We start from the raw sequence: 24,824 nt of genomic DNA, 5'->3' as shown, positions 1-24,824 counted from the left end.
TTACAACTCAACTAGGACAACAACAATCAATCTTTTAGGAACTGGTCCGTAGTGGCGTTCAACCTTGTTCTTCAAGCTTGAAAGGATGATTTTTCTGTTTTTGCAAAAGGCTTGAATAAGAAACAGAAACCTTCTAGTGATGTCTTTGTATAAGGCTTCATCAGGTACATCTTGATCACATCACTTGAAGTGATGTGAGTGCTTTGTTTGGTTAGAGAATGAGTGGGCTGACAGTATATTGCAGTGCGGCCGAAATAGTGTCGTCACTCACTTTAGTTCCAACTGTGTCCAAATGACTCTATACTGCTACATAGGAACCACAAGAGCATCAAGTCCTTGTTTGGTTCCTAGCTCCTAAATTTGTAGCAGTTCATCCTTAGCTGGGATCCGTTCCAGTTTGCATCAATCCAAGTAGGTCAGGTGCCCTATCTGGTTCTTATCAGTAAGTTTGTTAGATCATCAAAACATAAGGTAAGAGTATTTAAGATCTATCAATTTTCCCCCTTTTGATGGTGGAAAACTTAAACAGTTATAAGTTTAGAATTAAGGCAGCAGGGAGCAGTGTCAAAGAGTTCCCCTTAAGACTATGCCTTAATCTTTCAATTTTTCAATTCATATATAAGAACCAGTTCCCCAATGTGGTTCCCCCTTAGTCCGATACTTTTCCCCCCATTTTGGCATCATTAAAAAGAATAAAAGCATAAAAAAGTCCAGCCAAGCTAACTCATGCCACATATGTGCACACTAGCACGAGGAAAAATAGAACACTAAGAGAAAGTACTAGAGAAAATAAAAGAGGATTTATATTAATAATTTTTTTTAAATATGCCTTTTCCTTTGAAAAAGGAAGAAGCATTATTTAGACTTGATCACAGGAGCAATAGTAGTACATCCCAACCACAAAAAAACAACAAAAACATTCACTAACCATCAACAAGGAAACAAAAAGGAACAGGAACATATCCAGATAACTGGTCACTGAGGGGAAACTTAGGGGGCACTAGGAGGAAAAGGCTTGGAAGCTGTATCAAGTATCTGGAGAACAAGGTCTATTCAGGCATTTACCGACTTTTGCTCGTTGAGCAGTTCAGCCTTTAGGTTCTCAACTTGTACCCTGAGGTCAGCATTTTCTTGGGTCAAATGGATCAGCTCATCATTCGAAATGGGAACTGCTCGGGCTTGCTGGCCTTTCATCGACGTATTTCCTCAGCTGCACTATTTTGGGCATTGATGAGCTGAGACACAGTTGAAGTGCTTCATATACCCCCATATTTCTCAATACATTCGCACTCTTCTAAGGTTGTTTGTGAGAATTTCTGCTTACGGATCCCTACTTTACCTGTTCCCAGTGGAACCTCAAAGTATTTGAGCACTTGCATGAGCAAGAATCCATAGGGAAGCCCGTGATTGCCATCCTTGAAATCAGCCACTTTCTGCATGTGCTCAATCATTATGCCAGGAAAACTTACAGGGTTGAAACTATCCAATTGCTCCATTAAGAATAGATAAGATTTGGAAGTGACAGATCGCCTATTTGCTCGAGGCAACAGAACTTTGTTAACCAGCTCAAACAACAACTGGTAGATAGGAAGTATTGCTTTCTTATGGACTTGGTCCCCCTTCTAATTAGAATTATCTTTCACGACTGCATTGTGGAAGTTGTATTGACAGGCATCTCGTACACTAGACACCCCAATTGTAGGAACATGCATAATATCCCCAAGCAATTTCACGCCAAAGACAATATCTACCCCATTGAATAAGGCACACACATGGTCAACATCAACTGGAAAGAGACTTGCGAAGAAACTCTTGACCTCCTCCTCATACACTTTAGGAGCATCAATGTAGAATAGATGCGTCCATTGCTGAAACTTTACCATTAAGCTGACGCATTCCTGCCATCTTAGAGATTTTTGGGTCAAATATACGACCCAACAAAACATTTTGATGCCTTAGTCTCTCAGAGCCAAGGCAGACGTCACTTCTGGCTTTCTTCCCAGAACTGGGTTCTTCAACCGTTTCAAACTTGCGTTTTCTATGTTTTTCTCCACTAACTTTATCTTTCCCCTTGGACTTGACAAGAATATCTTCATCACTCCCTCCCTCCTTTGTCTTGGACTTGGAAGTAGATCCTTTTTCCATGGAAACAGACTCAGCCTTTTTCGAGCACCGCCTTACAAGGGAACCAGCCTCCTCAAGAGTTCCTTCCTCCACCACAACTACAGGGATAGCTTCATCACTCATAGGAACACCATTCTTTACCAACTTTCTCCTTTTCTTCTTAATACTTTTCTTGCTCTTTTGGAGTGCATAATCGTAGGCTACTTTGACTTGAAGCCTGGTAGTAAGCCATTTACTTTCAAACTCAGGGGTGGCGACAACCCTCTCTTACTTATGAATGCATCTAGGGCCACATTGTCCAGGTCTTCTTCATCACTAGATGTATTTTTGGTGCTTGAATTTTCAGGGGCATAGCATCGGATGCAGGTACATCACTATCCTGGGGATGAGAGTCCTGACCTGGGTCCTCCAGAGAGGGATAAGGTTCCTCATGTGATACCCCAGTAGTGTATACTACTGCATCCCCTTCAACAACCAGAAGGGCCCCTTTTACCCACATACTTTATGACTCTTTTCTATGAGAAATAAATTCATGCAATATTCCATTCGCGGATACAACAAACACAGTCTTTTCTTCTTCAACAGATGCTTCCACAACCATGGAGTCGACAACAACGATGGCGGAGCCTTTTGTAAAGTCATTATTTTCACCTTGTTTTCCATTTAGAGTTTGACTGGTGTGGGCAACAGATGATGAAGAGGACGGAACAATAGTTTCAGGGGTTGCTGAGTTGGGAAGAGGTTGGGAAACTAGGGAAGGTGTGATTGTAGCAGTAGGAGTGATAAAGGGTGATACAGACTCAATGAAGGAGAGATGTTCCATGGATGGGTCGAAAGTTTTCTCAGCCATTGGAAGAGGTGGTGTGATGATCCTTCCTTTAAGGTGAATCTAGAATAGGGCTTATGGTTAGGAAGGACAGAAGAGAAGGGTTTTTAAAACGGAGAGGATAATTATGAAGGGAGAAGAATAGGCACCGATTCTGAAACAACGGTTGGGCGTAGAGAATTGTGACATTTCAGAGGGAGATAGAACGTTTTGAATTGAAAGGACGTGACAGCCAGATCTGAAAAGTTGATGACATGGCAGTTGTATTTTGTGCCTTTTAAGACGTATATTAAATGATGTACATAACTACTAACCTTAGTACAAGAACCTGGTTCTTTGAAAAACATTTTCTTCAATCCCCTTCTTTTTGAAAAGGATTAATCCTCTTTTATCAGTCATGTACTGCATTTACTGCTTCTATTCTCATCATGCGTGTTTACCTGCAACGGTATTGAAGTGAGTTAGACAGGTCCATAAAACACTTTGAACCTATTATTTCTTAATAACTCGAGCCAACTCAAAAAGGAATCAGGTTCTTAATTTGGCCTCAACAGTCCCAACCTTACTCTGTTTCTTTCAAATTGTTCCCTACTTAGTGCCTTGGTAAAAATGTCTGCAATTTGATCTTCGGTGCCGCAGAACTTCATGCATATCAACCCTTTCTCCACATTATCTCTTAAAAAATGATGCCTCACATCAATATTTTTGGTCTTTTTATGTTAAACTGGATTCTTTGCCATGTTGGGTGCACTGGTGTTGTCATATAGGAGGGACACACTCCCAGTAAGAACTCCAAAATCCTCCAGTTGCTGCTTGATCCACAAAAGCTGAGCGCAGCAGGTTGCTGCAGCTACATATTCAGTTTCAGCTGTTGAAAGAGCCACTGAATTTTGCTTCCTTGTACCCCAAGAGATAAGACATGATCCTAATAAGTGAGCCATCCCAGAAGTGCTTTTTCTGTCCACAAGATAACCTGTATAGTCTGCATCAGCATACTCAATTAGATTAAAATTGTCACCTGATGGATAGTATAGCACTAGGCCCTGCGTGCCTTTGAGATATCTTAGTATTCTTTTGGCAGACTTCAAGTGAGATTCCTTGGGATTTGATTGAAACCTCGCACACAGCCCCACGTTGAAAACAATATCAGGTCGACTGGCAGTGAGATAGAGAAGAGACCCAATGATGCCTCTATACATTATTTGATTCACAGGAGATCTGGTTTTATCCATGTCCAGTTGAGTGGCAGTTGCAATAGGAGTGTCTATCACCTTTGATGCTTCCATGTCGAACCTCTTCAAGAGTTCCCTGATGTATTATTGCTGACAGATGGAGGTACCCTTTGGGGGCTGTTTTACTTGAAGACTCAAGAAGAAGTTTAATTGCCCCATCATGCTCATTTCAAATTCACTTCCCATAAATTTTGCAAATTCTTCACACAGAGAGTCAGCTGTTGCTCCAAAAATGATATCATCAACATAGACCTGAACAATGAGCAGGTTTCTTCCTCGTTTCTTTAAGAAAAGAGTGTTGTCAATTTTCCCTCTCTTAAAGCCATTTTCTAAGAGAAATTTTGACAATCTTTCACACCATGATCGAGGAGCCTACTTTAGCCCATACAAGGCTTTGTCTAATTTGAACACATATTCAAGGTGCTCATGACATTCAAACCCAGGGGGTTGCTTCACATAGACTTCTTCCTTAAGTAGTCCATTTAAGAATGCACTTTTGACATCCATTTGGAACAAAGTGAATTCCATATGAGAAGCAAAGGTGATCAGAATTTTGATGGCTTCCATGCGAGCCACTGGAGCAAAAGTTTCATCATAGTCAATCACTTCCTCCTGATTGTAACCTTGAACCACTAGCCTAACCTTGTTCCTTATGGTAATTCTATGCTCATCAAGCTTGTTTCTGAATACCCACCTGGTTCATATAATAGTTCTATCTGGGGGTCTGGGTACCAAGTGTCAAACACTATTTCTCTCAAATTGATGCAGCTCGTCTTGCATGGCTGTAATCCAATCTGCATCTTTTAAGGCTTCCTTGATGTTCTTGGGTTCTATCTGGGAGAGAAAGGCTGAAAAGGCAAGTGAACTTCTAGCTCTTGACCTGGGGACTCCGGAATCTAGAGGAGTGATTATGTTGTCTATAGGGTGAGAACTTTAATATCTCCAGTTAGATGTCTAGGATTTATTCTGAGAGGAAGAAAGTATGTTTGGCTGATTTTCCTCTATCCTTCTCTCAGATGCCAGTGGAGTTCCCTGAACTGCATCAACCACTTTTTCTTCAGCTTTAGTGGTTGTATTTGAAGTGTTTGGTTTTGTTGATGATGAGGCAACATTGTCCTCATTTGCCTCCTTCACTTCACTCATCATATCTGCTCTTCCGTTTGTCATGTTAATGACTTCACCAGGAACAAGTAAGGGTTCTCCATCTTGATCTTCCTCAGTATTCCTTCTCAAACGATAGATGAGATTCATAAAAAATAACATGGACACTTTCTTCAACACATTGAGTTCTCTTGTTATATATCTTGTAAGCCTTACTTTGAGAAGAGTAGCCAAGAAATATCCCTTTGTCACTTTTGGCATCGAACTTACCAAGTTGATCTTTTCCATTGTTGAGAACATAGCATTTGCATCTAAATGTTCTTAGTTAAGTCAGCTTGGGTTTTCCTCCATTCAGCAACTCGTACGGGGTTTTGTTCAAAATTGATCTAATCAGGTATTCACTAAGTAGTATGCAGTGTTGACAGCATCAGCCCAAAGGTTCTTTGGAAGTCCACTAGCAATCAGCATTATTCTTGCCATTTCTTCCAGAGTTATGTTCTTTCTTTCTACTACTCCATTTTTCTATGAAGTTCTGGGAGCTGAGAAGTTGTGAGAGATGCCATTTTTATTACAGAAATCATCAAATTTGACATTGTCAAATTCTATCCCATGATCTGATCTAATGCATACAACTCTAGACTCCATCTTCACCTGGAGTTTCTTTACAAAGGCCACAAATACTTCAACCATTTCATCTTTTGTTTTGAGAAATAGAGTCCATGTGAATCTGGAATAGTCATTCACGATCACGAAAATGTATCTCTTTCCTTCTCTGCTTTGCACCCTCATAGGTCCACACAGATCCATATGAAGGAGCTCAAGCGGTTTTGAGGTGCTCACATCTCTTTTTGACTTAAAGGAGGACTTTACATATTTTCCTCTGGCACAGGCATCACAGACCTTTTGAGTTTTGAATTGTGACATAGGCAAACCATGGACCAGGTCCTTCTGAATTAGTTTGTTCAGAAGAGAGAAGCCTGCATGGCCCAGTCTTCTGTGCCATAGTTCAGAATCATTGTCAATAGCCTTCAGACAACTCAGATCACCACTCTGTAAGGATTCGAAATCAGCAACATAGATGTTCTTGTATCTTTTGGCCACCAGGACTATTTCACCAGTCACAAGGTTAGTGACTGTACATATTTTGGACAAGAACTCCACTTTGTTTCCCTTATCGCAAATTTGAGAGACACTCAGGAGACTGTACTTAAGTCCATTGACATAGTACATATTTTCAATAGAGTGAGTGAGTGACTTCCCAACTTTTCCAACTCCAAGAGTGTACCCCTTTTTGCCATTGCCAAAGGATACACTCCCTCCTTGCAGGGCTTTTAGTGAAAGAAAGTTTGTGGTATTCCCAGTCATGTATTTTGAACATCCACTATCCATGAACCATTGTTGACCACTTCCCTTCACTATTCCCTGCACAAGAAATTAGGAGTTAGTTTTAGGAACCCAAACAAGTTTGGGTCCCTTGTAGTAACCAAGAGAATGAATAAGAGCTCTCTTAGTCCAAATCGGTAATGTGCGTTTTCTATGAGTGGAACCTATTCCATATTTTGTGATCATAGTTTTAGCAGACACTTTATCTTTTGGGACTGATTGATTCTTAGCTTGGACACCTTCCTTGGAGTGCCCAGTGTTCCCACATTGGGTGCGAAGCCAGTTGTCAGATGCAGTGGCACTCTTACTGTGAGGGTTGTAAGGATCTTTGTTCCTTGGAAACCCTGCTCTCCGCCCTTTTTCACTGTTATTAGTGAGCAAGGTAGTGGTAGCCTCTATAGACCAGGTCCACTTTAGAGACTTTTCATGATCATTCATTACTTTTTCTAGATTGGCTTGGAGGAGCTCGTTTTTCTCAATTTCATCACTCATCCTACATCTCAAGGCCTTCACCTCATTTTCAAGCCTAGAATATTCCTCACTTACTATCTCCTCTACTCTTTCAAAGCTTTCAGGTTTTGACTCAGTCAAGGGCTTTGCTATTAGTTCCGTGCGGTCAGCAGTTTCTGCCAAGAGATCAGTCTTTTCTTTTCTAAGAATTTCAATGGCCTTCTTTTGATCAGTAATTGCAGCCACTAAGTCTTTTCTAATATGTTCAGATTCTTCTAGTTCTAAGAACAAGGAATCACTATCCTCCGCAAGACTACAAAAGGCAGTAATTAAAACATCAACTAAACACATGAGTTTTTTTGGAGAATAGGATTTCAGATTTTTCTCAACATTCCTGAAGTTTACCTCTTCGTTGCCATTATCTTCGTCATTGTCTGATTGAGCCATCAAATCAAGTGTTGAGTCATATAATCTCCTCGCCTTCAACTGCCATCGTAGAACTATCATCAGTATTAGATTTATCTTCATTTACTTGTGTAGTTACCTCATAGGCTATTTGCAAAGCCTCCCATATTACCTTGGCAATGTCACATATAGATACTTTGTCGTACTTTTTAGGTTCCAAACCATATACCAGAATTTTCTTGGCAAGAAAATTCTTCTCCATTGCTTTCTTGTCTGCTTCAGTGTATTCTTCGCTGGTCTTTTTTTATTGAAAATAGAAATTCATTTAGTACCTTGATTGGAACAAACGGACCATCACAGATAACATCCCAAAGCTCGCAATCCAATGCCATGATGAAATTATGCATTCTAGCTTTCAGCCACCAATAGAATTTTCCATCAACTTGGGTGGGTGGTATATGGATTGACCTTCTTCAAGATTTAGTGGAGTCGTCATGAGTATCCTTCCTAGGTGTTAACCTGATAGGAGGAACCCGCTCTGATACCAATTGTTAGCTTATATGGGGCCGCCAAATCGTAGAGTTCCTGGTCCTCTATAAGTTTCTGCTGAGAGCACTTAGTAAAGGAGTAAGTAAATGAGGCAGAGGATTTTTACGTGGAAAAATCCCACACAAGGGGATCAAAAAACCACGACCTATACCTGGAGGTGTTTAACTTTACTAACTTGTAATCTTACCTATTACAAGCCACTTTACAATACTTCCTATTGCAAAGGATTTACTCAACTAACTTGTGGTACCTTTACCATAAGACACTTTGTGACTATCATTGTTACAAAGGCTTTTTCTAACTTGTGGAGCTATTAACACAAGCCACTTGGTAATTCTACAATTACAAAGACTTTTCTTTATGACTAAATCTAGTCACAACCTAAACTAAGCGAGTTTAAGGATTTACAAGAGGATTCCTAATTAGTATGCTTCTAAGTAAGCGATTTGGGAGATATAGTAAGTACAATAACAAGGTTACAACTCAACTAGGATAGAAACAATCAATCTTTTAGGAACTGGTCCGTAGTGGCGTTTAACCTTGTTCTTCAAGCTTGATAGGATGATTTTTCTGTTTTTGCAAAAGGCTTGAATAAGAAACAGAAACCTTTTAGTGATGTATTGGTATAGGGCTTCATCAGGTACATCTTGATCACATCACTTGAAGTGATGTGAGTGCTTTGTTTGGTTAGAGAATGAGTGGGCTAACAGTATGTTGCACTTCGACAGAAATAGTGCCGTCAGTCACTTCAGTTCCATCTGTGTCCAAATGACTCTGTACTGCTACATAGGAACCACGGGAGCATCAGGTCCTTGATTGGTTCCTAGCTCCTGAATCTGTAGCAGTTCATCCTTAGCTGGGATCCATTCTAGTTTTCAGCAATCCAAGTAGGTCAGGTGCCCTATCTGGTTCTTATCAGTAAGTTTGTTAGATCATCAAAACATAAGGCAAGAGTATTTAAGATCTATCACAGTCAAATGCTTGTGTATCCCCAAAGCCTTTTGACCCCTTGTGTGACTATTGAATCCATTTGGATTTTGTGTGTGACCCTTTCCTGAGTTTCTGATTTGGTTTATCACTCCATTCTTTTCAAACAATCTCCATTACTTTTCTAACTGCTTTCAAACAGACTTTTAAGTCCAGTCCTTAACGAACTTCTTTCAATATGCGTCCTGCACTTTCACTTTACTCTTAGTTAATAAGTTCTGCTCCCTCTAGTATGTGTACTGCCTTGGGATCCTCTTGAGAACCCTCTAAACTCTGGCATACTGAGGCTGTTCTTTCCACACAGCATCGGTTCAATGCTTGGCTACTAATTCTAGGTGTAAGCATTGTCCGGGGTCCTTGAGACCCTTAGGGAACTTTGATGCACCTAGACTCTGATTTATCTATGGAAATGATGCTTGTGAGACCATTGGATGTTTTAGGAAACTTGGGCCTAATTGCAGGCTCCTTATAGAATAGTTTCTTAGTTTTCCATTTCATGTATGTAATTCATTTATTGGCCTGTAATAATTTGTAAATAGATATTTGGGGTATTTAGTAAAAGGGTGGGTAGATGTATATCTTGTGGGGTAACATGGGTAGAAATCCTGCTCTTAGGATTTATTTTCAAATCTGTCTGCTTCACTCACTAGAAAACATGTCCGTAGGGTTTTTATTCTTGTTGAATCTAGGTGCTTTTGCATAATAGAGAATCATGCCTATAGGATTCCACTGCTAATTTCCTCTGCATCAAATAGAAGTCAAGCCTATAAGGACTTCACTTTTAACATCGTTTGCATCAGATAGAAACCATGTTCATAAATTCTGCATTTGTCATGTTAGAAACCATGTTTATAGGTTCCAAGCCAACATGTTTTAAATTGATTCAAATATAGATACCATGCCTATAGGACTTAATTCCTATGTAGCTTTAATAATCCTTTCATATGTTACTGCAAATTGACTAAAAACAATAATACGCCTAGATATCGTGTCTCTAGGGATCTATACTCGCAATTCTGTCTAGTAATTCTAATTAGTCCAATAGATCAATTTTATTTCACCTAGCTTGCTTCTTAAAACCAGTCTTAATAAGTGTCAACATTTTCTAAAACTAGTCCTTTAAAAATTGCTTTAATCTCATTAGATATCTTGTCTATAGGTACAAAAAGGGTTTATTTCAAAAACTTGTTTGTTTCTGTATTAACATAGACACAGTACTGCATATAGGCAAGCCTTAGGGCATTTTCAGAACATGCTTTCTCTGAAGCTATTTCTGTCATTCAAAGTTTTGATTACAATAAGCTTTTAAAGAAGAGGCCCTATGCAGCTACTAGTTTATAACTTTTGTATCTGAAAGTTTGGTTTATTTCAGCATATTCACTTAGAGATCCTACTTTAGGACTTTGATTAATAAAGACTTTAACTATGTTTGAGTCGTGCTACTTGTATGTTTGTTTGAGGAGGAAACTTTGAGCCTCTTAATTGCTCCTATTATGTGTGAAAGTCCTAAATGTTTTGACTGTCGCCTTAGAATTTTTCGCCTTTCTAAACCTTAGGGGTACGTATGGAACTACCTATAGGTAGAGGTCGTAACTCCCTCCGGGACCATTAAGAAGGGACGGGTAGCAGCACGCAGTAGGAATCATTGACCAAACACTCATTTTGCATGACCAATAAGGGGATAGGAAGGGTAGACATGGGATATGATGACTACATGTTAATGTCACGTGTAGCCCCTCATGGAGGAGTATTTACCGGACATTACGTGGGGTGATCCTATAGGATAAACAACCTAGGACCCCTCCTTAGCCCAAATCCTCTCCTTGTTTAAAACTTTATTTGTTTATAATTTGTTCAAACCTTTATTTTACTAGTTGAATTGTTCAATATGCTTTACAAACAACTTATTTGATTCAACTATTTGTATGGACTAATTTGTGAATATGAGTTTGGCCGGGACCCACAGTTGTGGACCAAGAGGGGTGCTTAACACCTTCCCCTCGAGGTTATTTCGAGCCCTTACCCTAATCTCTGGTAATGCAAACCAACCCAAGAGTTAATCGTTCTAGGTGCCCTAACGCACCATAATCCGTTAGGTGGCGACTCTTCAAATACACAATTCCTAAAAGGAAACGAGTCATTACACCCCATGAATATCGAAACCCGGACTTCCTCCCCGCGGAAGGAAAAAGGGAGTGCGATAGCCTGGCGACTCTGCTGGGGATACTTTTATGCTCTTACCATAATGAACTTGTCTCCACAAATTAGTCCAAGCATGCTTATCTCGTACTTTTCTCCCTAATCTGAATTTAACTGTCTATTTTTTTAAAGCATTTATGATTTCTTTATTACCCTGAAAACTGACTTGTCTCTTTGTTTTCCCTTTTTCTGTAACTATCTTTTAAATTATTTAAATGGTGTATTTATTTTTTCCTATATGAAAATAATTGCCTACATGTTATTAACTGCTGCATAAATCATGCTCCACATCATATTCCACTAGTGTGTCTCAAATCCTATAGAAATGCTTTAATGAGTGGTTGTGCTCTTCCTATTTACTACCCTTAAATTCGAAAAGGCTTATTTATCGTAAATCCAGTCGATCAGCAGTGCAGTCAACGGTTCCGTACCTTCCCCCTCAAGTTGTCCGCTTGAGGTTACCAGTCTAAAACCCCATAGAAACCTTAATCTACTTAAATTGTGCATGCATCATGGTCAAACCTAGTCGGATCAGTTATGTTGTCCACATAATGATACTTTAAGACAAGCCTTATCCAAAGTCCATCGGGTTTTTCATAATCCCAACGGATGCAATCACTTTCTGTGCATTAATTTGGAGGACTACATGCCGATATGCTAATCATAAATGTATAAATAGTCGAATCCGGTAGGGGTAAGGCCTAAACCATTTATTTTGCAGAATATGAGGCATGAAGTCCCTACATTCGGTATGATTAGCAATATCCCTCCATTGTTGTTAAATTGGTGGGAAGATCTTTCCTCAAGTGACAAGAAGCATGTGAAGAAGTACCTGGGTAACCTGCCTTCCCTGCTAGATATTGAACCTAACAAGAAACTGATCGAGGCTGCCACCCTATTTTGGGATAGTGAAAGATCCGAGTTCTATTTTGGCGACATAGAAATGACACCGCTCCTAGAGGAAATAGGAGGACTTGTAGGGTTGACTTGGGAAAGCCTCAGGCTTTTGGTGCTAGAAAACTGCACAGGTAGGGGATTTTTGAAAATGATGAGGTCTAAAAAGAATGTCGACCTGGTGTGCCTGAAGGACTCCTACATACCTTTCGAATATCTCTACGAGAGGTATGGCCACAACAAGTCTTTCCGCACTTATCATTATGAGATCGCCCTCACTTCACTGGGTCACATCCACAGCAGAGTGTTCGTGTTCATCGTGTGATTTCTGGGGATGATAGTGTTCCCAATGAAAAAAGGAAGAATCCACACTAGGTTGGCCATGATCGCCAAAACTCTGATGGAAGGGATTAATGGGCAGACATACACCATAGTCCCTATGATCATAGCTGATATCTATAGGGCCTTGGAGCGCTGTCAAATAGGGGTCCAACATTTCAAGGGCTGCAATTTATTGCTACAATTATGGTTGTTGGAGCATCTCCAAAAGGGTCGCTATCGCCAAGAATTTCCACGAAGGGCTTGGAACGACCACATCGCTTTCCATCACCCTAAGCAGATGACCTACATTCCAGACAGATTTGCTCAGCCGGAAAGTGCCAGCGAATGGGTAGATTTCTTTGATAATCTGACCGAGGAACAGGTGCAGTGAATGGTTGAATAGTTTCAAATGGATGAGTTTATTATCAGGTCCTGGGATTCTCCGCATTTGGTGTTGATCAGGTTGAGAGGGATATATCCATATGTCCCTATACGAGTTATAAGGCAAGCAGGAAGAAATCAGGTTGTACCAAGGGTTGTCAAGATGAGTCATTTTAGGGCATATTTCCTAGACGATGACATACATTACAAGTGCCAAACTCAGCACATGTGGCACTACAAAATCATTGTGGAGAAAAGCACGGTTGAGCCAGACAGATATCACACGGGGTGCGAGCCTCTCTACCCTGCATGGTTGGAGGACAATCTGAAAGGAGCGGTGACACCGGGGATTGGTCGAGGGAACAAAATCTTAGACGAGGAATTTAAAGCCCAAGTCAAATATAACAGGCTGCGCAAGAGAGTCCACGACTCTGAGAATGAGCATCGGGAGATACATGAGAGGAACATGAGGTTGATCGAGGAATGTAAAGATATGGCAGTCACCTCAAATAGAAAACTGGTATACCTGGAGCGAGGAATAGTGGAACTAGAAGGCAAAGTCATAAAAAGGATTGAAAACTATCAGAATGCTGAAGGAGCCGAGGGAAGCCATCTGGCTCGAGCTTACTTGCTGCTGGGACTGCACGAGCTGGGAGATCTATTTGATGGAGTCCGGAAGATTGAATCTGGGGAAGGTCCTTCTGGGACCAAATAGATCAGATTTACTTTCTTTCCTTAAAATGTAATAAGGCCAAGTGCCAGTAGTAACTTGTTTTATTATTATGTAAGTGTCATTTTTGGATTCGTCTACTTTTATATTATGAAATGAAGCATTTATTGGCATTTGAAATTCTCCAAATTTATTTGTCGCTAGGCCTACCTCGGGCACAACGAGGCTCCCAAATTTGGATATGAATTTATATCTCGCACTATGTGTTTAAATACTGCAAACATTTCAGGATCCCCACTAACTTGTTACCTTTTGTTTTGTTTACTTTTATTATTCCCATCCCTATAGATTGGTTCATTCATACTGGCCTCGTCAGCATATCATACTAGATCTAAAGGCCCTCCACCTCCTCCTCGTCCAAGCAACACAAAAAGAAGAGGGAAATCAAAGATGGGCGACTTAAGTGGAATTCAAAAGGAAAATATTGAGAACACAGAGACCTCTAATGGCCATAGTACTCCGGCCCCGAACGACCTAGTTTTGAGACTTGAACAAAAGATACTAGAACTGCAAGAAGAACTTGAGCAGGTCCGCAATTTGGCAAACTTGTCACTCACCCTCAATGTCCCTGATATCCACCAACAGAACGCGAAGAGCCCAACACCTCCTCAAAACACACAAAACCAATAGCCACAAAATCCTACTATACCAAATCAATATGCAACTCCACCACAAAGTATCAATCCATTGTCGATACCAACTCCACTACAACAGCTTCAACCAATCTCGTACCCACCAACTACCACTTACCACACTCCCCAAAATACACCACCACTCATTCCCGATCCACAAAACTCCACCAATGACCATAACTATACCCATGTTCTTGGAACCTATCAGAGCAACCCCATATACGTGGAAACTATACCACATTCTACCCAGCCAATATCTTGTGCACCGGAATCCTCTGAAAAGGACCTGCTCATTAACAACCTGGCCGAAGAACTCAAGAAATTAACAAGCCGAGTTCAAGGTGTTGAAGGCGATAGAGGAATATAAGGGTTGAACTATGAATATCTGTGTATACAGCCCAAAGTGGAACTGCCAGAGGGGTACAAAACTACCAAGTTCGAAATGTTCGATGGTACAGGTGATCCTAGGGTTCACTTAAGGACCTACTATGACAAGCTTGTCGGGGTCGGAAAGGATGAAAAGATTCGAATGAAGCTCTTTATGAGGAGCCTTACTGGGGATGCGTTGTCTTGGTATATTAGCTAGAATCCCAAGAAATGGTCAAATTGGGTAAGCATAGCGTCAGATTTCATGGACCGGTTTAGGTTCTACAAAGAAAATGCACCGGATGTCTTCCTCATTCAGAATCTCAAGAAGAAACATACTGAGACTTTTCATGAATCTGCTACTCGTTGGAGGTCGGAAGCTGCCAAGGTCACGCCTGCTTTGGACGAAGAACAAATGAATAAATTCTTTGTAAGAGCACAGGATCCACAATATTATGAGAGGCTGATGGTCATCGAAAATCACAAATTCTCTAATATCATCAAGCTCGGGGAAATGATCGAGGAAGGACTCAAGAGCGGGATGGTAACAAATTTCGAGGCACTACAAGCCATGGATAAGACACTCCAATCAGGTGACATACCAAAGAAGAAATGGGTTGGAACAGTAATGGTGGCTCAGGGCCTAAAATCTCCATTTGTATACCAAACACCTCTATCCACATACTAGACACCTCCACCCACCTATCAAATACCTCCACCCATATATCAGACACCTCCATCCACATACCAAGCATTACCACCTACATATCAACCTTCATCTCCCAGATATTCCCAACCAACCGCTGTCCATCATACCTATAATTCCCAACCAACCCACTTCCAGTCACCACCAACTAGCCAAAATTATTCAAGACCAAGACCCAACTTTGACCGCAAGCCACCTAGATAATAAACTGCCATCGCTAAGCCCATCGACCAATTGTATGAAAGGTTAAAGTCGCAGATTACGTCACTCCTATTTCTGCTGTGGCGCTAGAAACTCCATCCCAATGGGTCAATCTGAACAAAACCTGTGCATACCACTATGGTATGAAAGGGCATGCCACTACTGAGTGCCGAACATTGAGGGATAAGATCCAGACACTCATTGACAACAAGATCATACAGGCGAAGGAAGCCGCACCTAATGTCCGCAACAATCCCCTCCCCGATTATAGAGGTGACAATGTACATGTTATAGAAACAAATGAGGAATGGGACCCTGAGGGGTCAATCGGGCTTATCCGAGAAGGCGATGACTTTAAGGTTACAGTTACACTCACTCCTATCGTGGTTCAGACTCAGGCACCTATTGACATTAAGGTAACTGCATTAGTTCCATTCGAGGTGGAAGTAGCTCCACCCGCAGCCACCTCCGCTCCATTTGAAGTAGAAGTGGTCACACCTTTCACTGTGACGGTGTCAACCACACCCCCATTCAACTCAAAAGTGATACCCTAGGATTATGTTGCCGAGGCTCGGCGAAAAAGGAAGACTAAGATAGAGGAATCTGATGCCGCACAAGGGATGACTAGAACTGGAAGAGTCTACACACCTGAACACCTGAGAGGTTTATGTAAAAATGCCACTACTAGGCAGCCTGTCATTGACACCGAACCAAGGACTTGTGGAGGAAAATACATGCAAAAGAATATTCTATCATTGATCATATAAACAAAGTTCCTACTCAGATATCTATCCTGTCACTATAGAATTCAGAGGCATACAAGAACGCCTTGATGAAAGTACTAAGTGAGGCTTATGTACCTGATAATATCACTGGTGGAGAAATGGCCAACATGATCTAACATGTGCTGGAAAGCCATAAGATTATCTTCCATGAATATGCGCTGCCTCCCGAGGGTCTGAGTCACAATCGAGCATCGCACATTACGGTACAATTTGAAGACAAGTTCATTTCCAGGGTCCTGGTTGATGGAGGTTCTAGTCTTAATATTTGTCCACTGGATACCTTGAAAAGGTTGGACAAAGGTTTCCATGAAATACGGACCGGAAGCATGAATGTGAAAGCTTTCAATAGGTCCTAGAGGTCCACGATCGGGGAAATCAACCTTTGCTTGCAGATGGGGCCAACTTAGTTCGACGTTAAATTCCAAGTGCTTGACATACCAACCTCATATAATCTTTTGTTGGGCCGCCCATGGATCCATGCTGCTGGAGCCGTGCCCTCCACACTACATCAAGTCGTAAAATTCGAATTGAACCGTCAGGAGGTAATCATTCATTGAGACGGGAGTAACCCCCATCTACACCAGTCAAACCATCCTAGCCATTGGACATAGAAGGATGCTAGGAGGGGAAACCTACAATCACATTGAACGGGTTAATGCCATCGAGAAATATAAGTGGTGGAGTAACAAAATAGAAAACATACTAGCATGGTCCGGATATGAACCCGTCAAAGGGTTAGGAAAGAACCTCCAGGGTATCACCAAGCCGATACGATTGAAAAATCATGGTACCACCTTTGGGCTCGAATACTAGTATACATGGAAGGAGTACAGGGAATGGTCACCCCCATGGCGTGGACCATATTATCCTCTTGAGCAACCAATACCCCGTTTGGAACAAGCTTTCCATCAGGCAGACACAGTATGGGGAATCGCTAAAGAAGAAGCACTAGCTGGGCTGAAGGATATGTTATTGGAAGATGAGGATATGGACTGTAGTGCCATAATTGAGGAGGAGGAGGAAGAAGTCCTCTCCATTCAGACTATGGCAAAGAGAGCTGTTCTCAGAAACTGGACCGCCACATCATCCCGAACCCGTCGAGTCCCTAGGTAGCTTGGCAGAATTTATAGCCATTCTAGGCATTTTTAAATTTCCAGCGATTTTATTTTAAGATTTCTTTGTTTCAAAATAAATGCTCGATCTACCGAGCCAAGCTTTGTTCAAACAATTTTCTCAGTTTTAATCAAATGCATTTACCCTTTATCATTATTCATTACTATTTTTTATACTTTTCTTTTCTACAGTGTTATTATTACTTTTTCTGATGAACTGATGACTATGACATGTAATGAGGAAATGCAACATGAGAATAGTGACTCAGAGGAAGAAGATGATATACCTGAGGAAATTGTCAGAGAAGTTGAGAATTTTAAGAACAAGCCTAAATCCAACTTGGATGAAACAGAAGCAATAAATTTGGGAAATGCCGAGATCATCAAAGAGACCCGCATCAACATTCACTTGTCACCAACAGAAAAGGAAGAGTACATCCGTTTTCTAAAGGAATATGAGGATATCTTCGCATGGTCGTATGGTGATATGACCGGTTTTAGCACATCTATAGCAGCTCATAAGTTGCATACCAATCCCATGTGCCTGCCAGTCAAGTAGAAACTCAGAAAATTCAAACCAGACATGAGTTTGAAAATCAAGGAGGAAGTTACTAAGCAGATCAAAGCCAAGGTTTTCAGGGTGGTTGAGTACCCAAAATGGTTAGCTAACATTGTGCCAGTTCCAAAGAAAGATGGGAAGGCCCAAGTGTGTGTTGATTATCGGGATTTAAACAGAGCAAGTCCCAAAGACAACTTCCCACTGCCAAATATATATATCCTGATCGATAACTGTGCCAAGCATGAACTCCAATCCTTTGTAGATTTCTTCGCTGGTTATCACCAGATCTAGATGGATGAAGAAGATGCCGAGAAGACAGCTTTCATTACGCCTTGGGGTGTATAATGCTACAAAATGCATGGCCTAAATGCATCATCCTCATAGCCTTAAGACACCATGCCATGGCCTAAATGCATCATCCTCATAGCCTTAAGACATAGTCTAAATGCATCATCCTCATAGCCTTAAGACACCATGCCATGGCCTGAGGATCTCTCAAATTTGCATATCATTATTCAAAGGCGTCAGTGTTCGAAGGCACCATTTTCATGGCCTGAGAACATCATTTCATGGCCTGCGAATCCCTCATTAAACAATTCATGGCCCAGGACGTCATGGTCCAAGGACGTCATCTTTAATCGTCCGAAGACAACCTTCATTGTCCAAAGGGAATTTGCATCATGTTTAAATTTTCGCAAATACGTTTGTAGCATCTTTTGTCTACAGGTAACCAGTAAGCAACCGCTATCCTAGAAGGAGAGATCTCGCTCCAATTCCATCCAACCGTCCCGAGCCTTAACCACGCATCGTAACCGCTTCCACATCTTGTGTCCGTTCTTGCAATAAATTAATCGGCATACTCCGCAGGTGAATCCAGAACTACACATGGCCTGATTCCTGTAAAACCAACTATATGTAGGCAACCTGTAAATCGGAGCTCGGCCTCTGTCTTTCAGAACATCCCATTCGATCAAAATTGGCCATCATTTCTTTACCCGAAAACTCTTTCATCCTTCCCGGGTAAAGAGGAGCAGCTGTTGATACCCAATTTTTTCCTATATATTTTAAATATGCATAAAAGCTTTCAAAATAGCATATATATATATATGCATATATAAGAATGCACAAGGCTTTCATTATTTTTCACATATTTTTAAGGGCTTAAATTGATTTATTTTCTCCCTTTTTATTTATAAATCCCCAATAATTACTTCCAAAATTATTGTTTTGATAATTCATTTATTGAATTTCTATATTTATGCCAAAATATGGCTAATGTACTTTTTATGTATTTTTATAATTACATTTAGTATTTTTTAAACTAAATTGCATATAATTGCAATGTTAGCCCACTTTTAGATATAATTATATTTTATGTGCATAAAATTGATTTCTATATTTTTAAAATATTAATTATGTGTTTTAAATCATTTTATCACCTTAAATTATTTTCCAAAAACTACCTATTATTTTTTATAAATTAAAATAGGGAAAAACTGGCTATTTAAATAACAGTCACATTTGGCTTTCAATTATAGCCAAATCGGACCCCCATTCCTAGTCCAATTTTACAATTGATAACCCGACCCATACCCTATTAACCCTTAACCAAACCCGAAACCCACCTACCCATTTAAAGCTTGACCGTTGATCTCCCAGATCAACGGTCCAAATAATTCCCTTCCTTTTTTAATTCTAACCAACCCCCCTAACCCTAATCATTTCTCCAATTCGCTGCCTGCAGATGCTCTCCCTTCTACACTCTTCTTTCAAACCTAACCCTAGACTCCTCCACTCACTTCCTTTTCCGGTCATCTCCGGCGACTATTTCTCAAGCCCCAAGCCTCCAATGGTCACTCCACCGCCTTGATCCTCATCTCTAAGGCCCTCAAGGGTCCTGGGCCATGTCGATTTAGACCTAGGGTTTCTGATTCTATTGTTCGAGGCTTCTCTGGTGTGACTTTTGGGAAAAATCACACCATGTGTGTTCGATTTGTGAAGTTACAACAGGTTCTTTTGATTTCTACTTAGGTTTCCTTTTGAAACCCTAACTCTCTTCTGGATCTCTCATATCTATGTTATTTTCATGATTTAAGACTATTTCCTTCTATGATTTGCTTATTCTCGAGCTTTTTCCGAAAGATCTTCTACTCTAAACCATTTTTACTTTCTTTGGAAACTAGGGTTTCTCGGAGTTCTTTCTGTACCTGTTTCAACTGATTTCTTTATGATTTAACCTTTTTCCCTTGTTTATTTTAACCGATTCTATATTCCTACTGCTTTTTAACTCAACTATGTTAAAAGCCCTAGTTTTTAAAGATTTTGCTTTACTTGTTTCTGTGTGTTAGCATGTGTTACAACCCATATCCACATGTGTTAGTTCATGCCATATATTAGTTAACATAAATCCAAGAAGGAATTATCTTTGAGATGGTAAGAAGTCAATCCTATTGGTCTTAAGTGATACAAGAGTGTATAAGGGTGATTAACCAGTATTAGAAGTTAAACGAATCAAGGATGTTGTAACTCGTATTTTCAGGTAATCTAGCGGTGCTTAATACACTCAAGAGGTCATTTATTAAGGTATTTTAATCATATAATATCCGTATCATAAGTCTTGAAGTCAAACGAGTTATGAAACAAAAGTCGACAAAAGTTGTCGCAACTTAGGTTCATAATTTTACTTAAACATTGGGTCAAATGTTTCTAATCTTTTCTCATAATTTACAAGGAATTACGGGGTGATATACCAACCAAATTAAATATCTAGGAGTCTAGTTTCCAACGTATTAAACCGTTCATCGATACGATCTCGGAGTAGAGAGATATTCGCGCTTTCGCGAGACTGCGCCAAGCACCTCTCTATGGGGCCCACTAAGTCGGTTTAAGATATTTGGACCTATATAGGATGACTCCAACCCATTTTAAGTCATTTATTTTCACTATTTTCAGACCTTAGAACCCTAGGAACATCCTCTCAAGGTTCTCTCAAGATTCAAGACCCAAAAAAGGGCAAACAACACAAATCAAGTGTCGGGAATTCCGTGGCGCTAGTAAGTCTCTTGTTCTTCTTGTTGTTGCTCATTTTTGTGTCGTTCCAGCTCGTGTGGGAGGTTGTTTTAAAGGGTTTATGTTCTGTAAATACTCCCTAATGTTCTTAATATCAATCCTAGGTGATTTCAAGCCTTCTAAAGTGATTCTAGTGCCGAAAAACACTAATTGATCGCTAGTTTCGTTTTTTTGTTGTTGTGGCAGCATTGGAGGGATATTTCATGGAAATTTAAGGTCAAATTGGAGTTGTTCTTTCTGTATAAAGGTAAGGAACCTCTTACTCTATATGTATTTAAGATTATCCAAGTTGCGGCTAAGCCATTGAAGCTAGAACTTGTGAGATATATATCGAAAGGCTTGGTAGTAATGTTATTGTTTTGTGGACTGTTTTGCGTTGTTGTTGGGCTGCGTATTTTACTACTATCTTGTGGAGTTTTGGAGGAGGAAGGGTGTGGAGAAACACCATATATATGTAGGGTTATGGGCTGATAGTTATTCGTAACATTTCCAGGTTGTTTGACACGACTACGGTGGTCGTCGTATGTATGGAGTGATTAGGCTGTGTGTGGACTATTTTGGGAGGCTCAATATGTTTATTATTGATGTTGTTTGGGCTGTTTGGTGACTGTTTTGAATGGTGTGAGGTCATATATATAGGGGAGGTGCTGTCCGTTTCATCGTAAAATAGGTTGTGGTCGATACATAATAGTTATGACGCTTAAATGATAACGATAGTATCGTTTCTCTTATTGTAGACTAAGGAGTTTTGACAATTGCATAGCTTGAGATTGGGGCAGTATATACAAGGTATGTTAGGCTATCCCTTTCCTTCTTTTGCACGACTCCGATTGTACATAATGTAATGAACGATCTTCCAAGATACTCTACTCTTAGAAGCTAGCAGTACTTACATTGTTTTCCCTCTTATGGAACGATTGATGTTAATGTTGCTTCTCTTAGTCTTATGTTATCAATGTTGTTGGTACTTCCTGATTCTTATAAGGTTCATAGTGAAGAGTTAGTCCTAATAACGTGTACAGAGGATACCGACCTTACGTCACTCCGAAAGGTTTAGAATGTGATTCCATGAGTCGAGCATGCATTATATATATGTATCTATTTTACTCTACCGAGCCACACTATAGTTGGCCGGGTACGACACCTATTGTGCAACCACTGATCAGTTGGGTTTTACCGAGCTCCACGTGGCCGGGTACGATTCTACCGAGCCTATTATGGCCGGGTACGATATGATGATGATGATGCCCATAGAGGCGAATGCTTTAAAGGTTTATGTATTTATACATATGTATCATGCATTTCATGTAAGTAGCCCTCAGAGGTACTAAGATGTTACAGGTTGTATATTCTCTATCCTTGCTTACATTACTGATCGTATTTATGGTTCCTTGCCTTACATACTCAGTACTTTATTCGTACTGACGTCCTTTTATTTGTGGACGCTGCATGTCGTGCTGCAGGTCCTGATAGACAGGCAGGTGCAGCTCCCCCACCACAGTAGACTGTCCAGTTCAGCGGTGATTGGCGAGATCCCTTCTCCGGACTTGCCTTGGTCTTGGTATGCAATTTTTGTTATAGACATTATGGGTATGTCGGGGCCCTGTTCCGGCTATGTTGCAACACTTATGTTCTTTTAGAGGCTCATAGACAGGTGTCGGCTCATGTATAGTTTGGTATGCCTTGTCGGCTAGTTTTTGTTGTATAGTCTTTCATAGTAGCGTGGTAGCTCATACCTTATATGTAGTTTCTTGATTGTCTGGTCATCCCCTGCTATGTATGTTCATGCCGTCATATTTTATTGCTGGTTGTCTATGATCTAGGTCTACCATTTATATTGATCTCGTCAGCCCTAAAAGATAATAATGAAGGTTAGATGAAATGTGCGTTGGTGCTCGGCAAGTGTGGTCGGGTGCTAGTCATGGCCCTTCAGTTTGGGTCGTGACAAACTTGGTATCAGAGCAAGTCTGTCCTAGGGGTTGTCTATGAGCCGTGTCTAGTAGAGTCTTGATTATGGATGTGTAGCGCGCCACATTTATAATCAGGAGGCTACATGACATCTAGGGTTGTTACCTTCTTCCTGAATCTAGATCGTGCGTAGAGTTGAGTCGTAAGTGTTCGTCTCTAATATTCACCTTGTTTTTTTCAGTGATGCCTTCGACTAGGAAGCAAACGATTAGTAGACGGCTTGATACAGCAGCGGGAGAGGGTACCAGTCAGGTGCCCCATGTCAGAGCAGGACAAAGTGAGGCTCAAAGTGAGATGCCCTCTCATACCTCATCTACTCCATCTCCTCCAGAGTATATTAGAAGGCACCCAGCACCTCCAGTTCCTCCGTCTGGCACTCCAGACCAGGATATGTGGAGTGCTTTGCAGTTATTGACTAGCTTGGTAGCTGCTCAGGCTCAGAGGCAGAATACAGGTGCTGCTGAGAAACCAGTTAGTACAAGAGTTCGTGATTTTATTAATTTAGACCCTCCAGTGTTTACCGGATCAGACCCCAAGGAGGACCCACAGACTTTTATTGACCAGGTTCATCGTACACTTCGGGTTATGCATGTTAGTGATACAGAGGCAGTAGAGTTGGCTTCTTATCGGCTACGGGATTTAGCGGTTCTCTGGTATGATAGTTGGGAGAGATCCAGGGGTCTGAACCCTCCTCCAGCTGTGTGGAAGGAATTTTCTGAGGCCTTTCTTCGTCACTACTTGCCAGTTGAGATACGACGAGCTAGAGCTGATAAGTTCTTGAACCTTAGACAAGGTAATATGAGTGTGCGAGAGTACAGTATGCAGTTTGATTCTTTGGCAAGGTATGCTCCCCATATGGTGGCCGAGATGAGTGATAGGGTGCATATGTTCGTGAATGGGTTGGGACCACATCTGATAAATGAGTGTACGACAGCCTCCTTGGTGGAGGGCATGGATATTTCCCGTATTCAAGCTTATGCCCAGACCCTAGAGGATCGTAAGCGCCAGCAGAGGGCAGTTAGGGAGCAGGATAGAGGCCAGCATAAGAGGGCGAGATTTGCAGGGTATTCTGATGACTTCAGAGGCCGCATCAGGCCACAGTTTTCGAGGAGTTCGGCGCCACCTGTAGCTAGTGCTCCTCCACAGTTTCAGAGGCCTCGATATGATCGATCCTATTCTGGTCCAGGTCAGAGTTCGCGGGCATCTGGCTCGCAACATCACAGGGATACTAGTCAGATGAGACCCCCAACACCACATTGTGATCAGTGCGGCAAGGCCCACTTTGGACTGTGTCGTCGAGGTTCTGATGCATGCTATTCGTGCGGGCAGCCTGGCCATATGATGCGGGATTGTCCTAATAGAGGAGGTGATGGTATGGCTCAGCCGACTGGATCTGTGTCTGGTTCTTCCTCATCAGTTCGACCTCCAGCACGGGGTTTTCAGCAGTCGACAGGTCGTGGTAGGGGTAGAGGTGCAGTGCCGAGTTCGAGTGGTGCTCAAAATCGAACCTATGCTCTAGTAGGTCGACAGGATCTCGAGTCGTCTCCAGATGTTGTTACAGGTATTATATCTGTGTTTTCTTATGATGTATATGCGCTGATTGATCCGGGATCTACATTATCATATGTTACACCCTTTGTGGCTAATAAGTTTGGCATTGAACCTGAATTGATAAGTAAACCCCTCGCGGTATCTACTCCGATAGGAGATTCTGTGATTGCTAGAAGGGTATATAGAGGTTGCACTGTGATGATTTGTAGTCGTCAAACCTCGGCAAATTTATTTGAGTTAGAAATGGTTGATTTTGATGTGATAATGGGAATGGACTGGTTGGCCTCATGCTA

General features: G+C 41.1%; 1 protein-coding gene across 1 annotated transcript; it reads right to left on the bottom strand.

Moving 5' to 3' along the window:
- Window positions 1-3,669: 3,669 nt before the first annotated feature.
- On the bottom strand, window positions 3,670-4,236 carry LOC138885173 (secreted RxLR effector protein 161-like). Its single transcript, XM_070166083.1, has one exon. It carries the CDS (start codon window positions 4,234-4,236, stop codon window positions 3,670-3,672), a length of 567 nt encoding a protein of 188 aa, XP_070022184.1.
- Between the last annotated feature and the right edge of the window lie 20,588 nt (window positions 4,237-24,824).

This window comes from Nicotiana sylvestris, chromosome 2, assembly GCF_000393655.2.
Source record: "Nicotiana sylvestris chromosome 2, ASM39365v2, whole genome shotgun sequence".
Lineage (NCBI taxonomy): Eukaryota > Viridiplantae > Streptophyta > Magnoliopsida > Solanales > Solanaceae > Nicotiana > Nicotiana sylvestris.
The sequence above is the reverse complement of the archived record's forward strand: the minus strand, read 5'-3'. Positions and strand labels throughout refer to the sequence as shown.

Coding starts and splice junctions, on each gene's coding strand:
- LOC138885173 (XM_070166083.1), bottom strand. CDS start 4,236: ATGGAAGCATCAAAGGTGATAGACACTCCTATTGCAACTGCCACTCAA.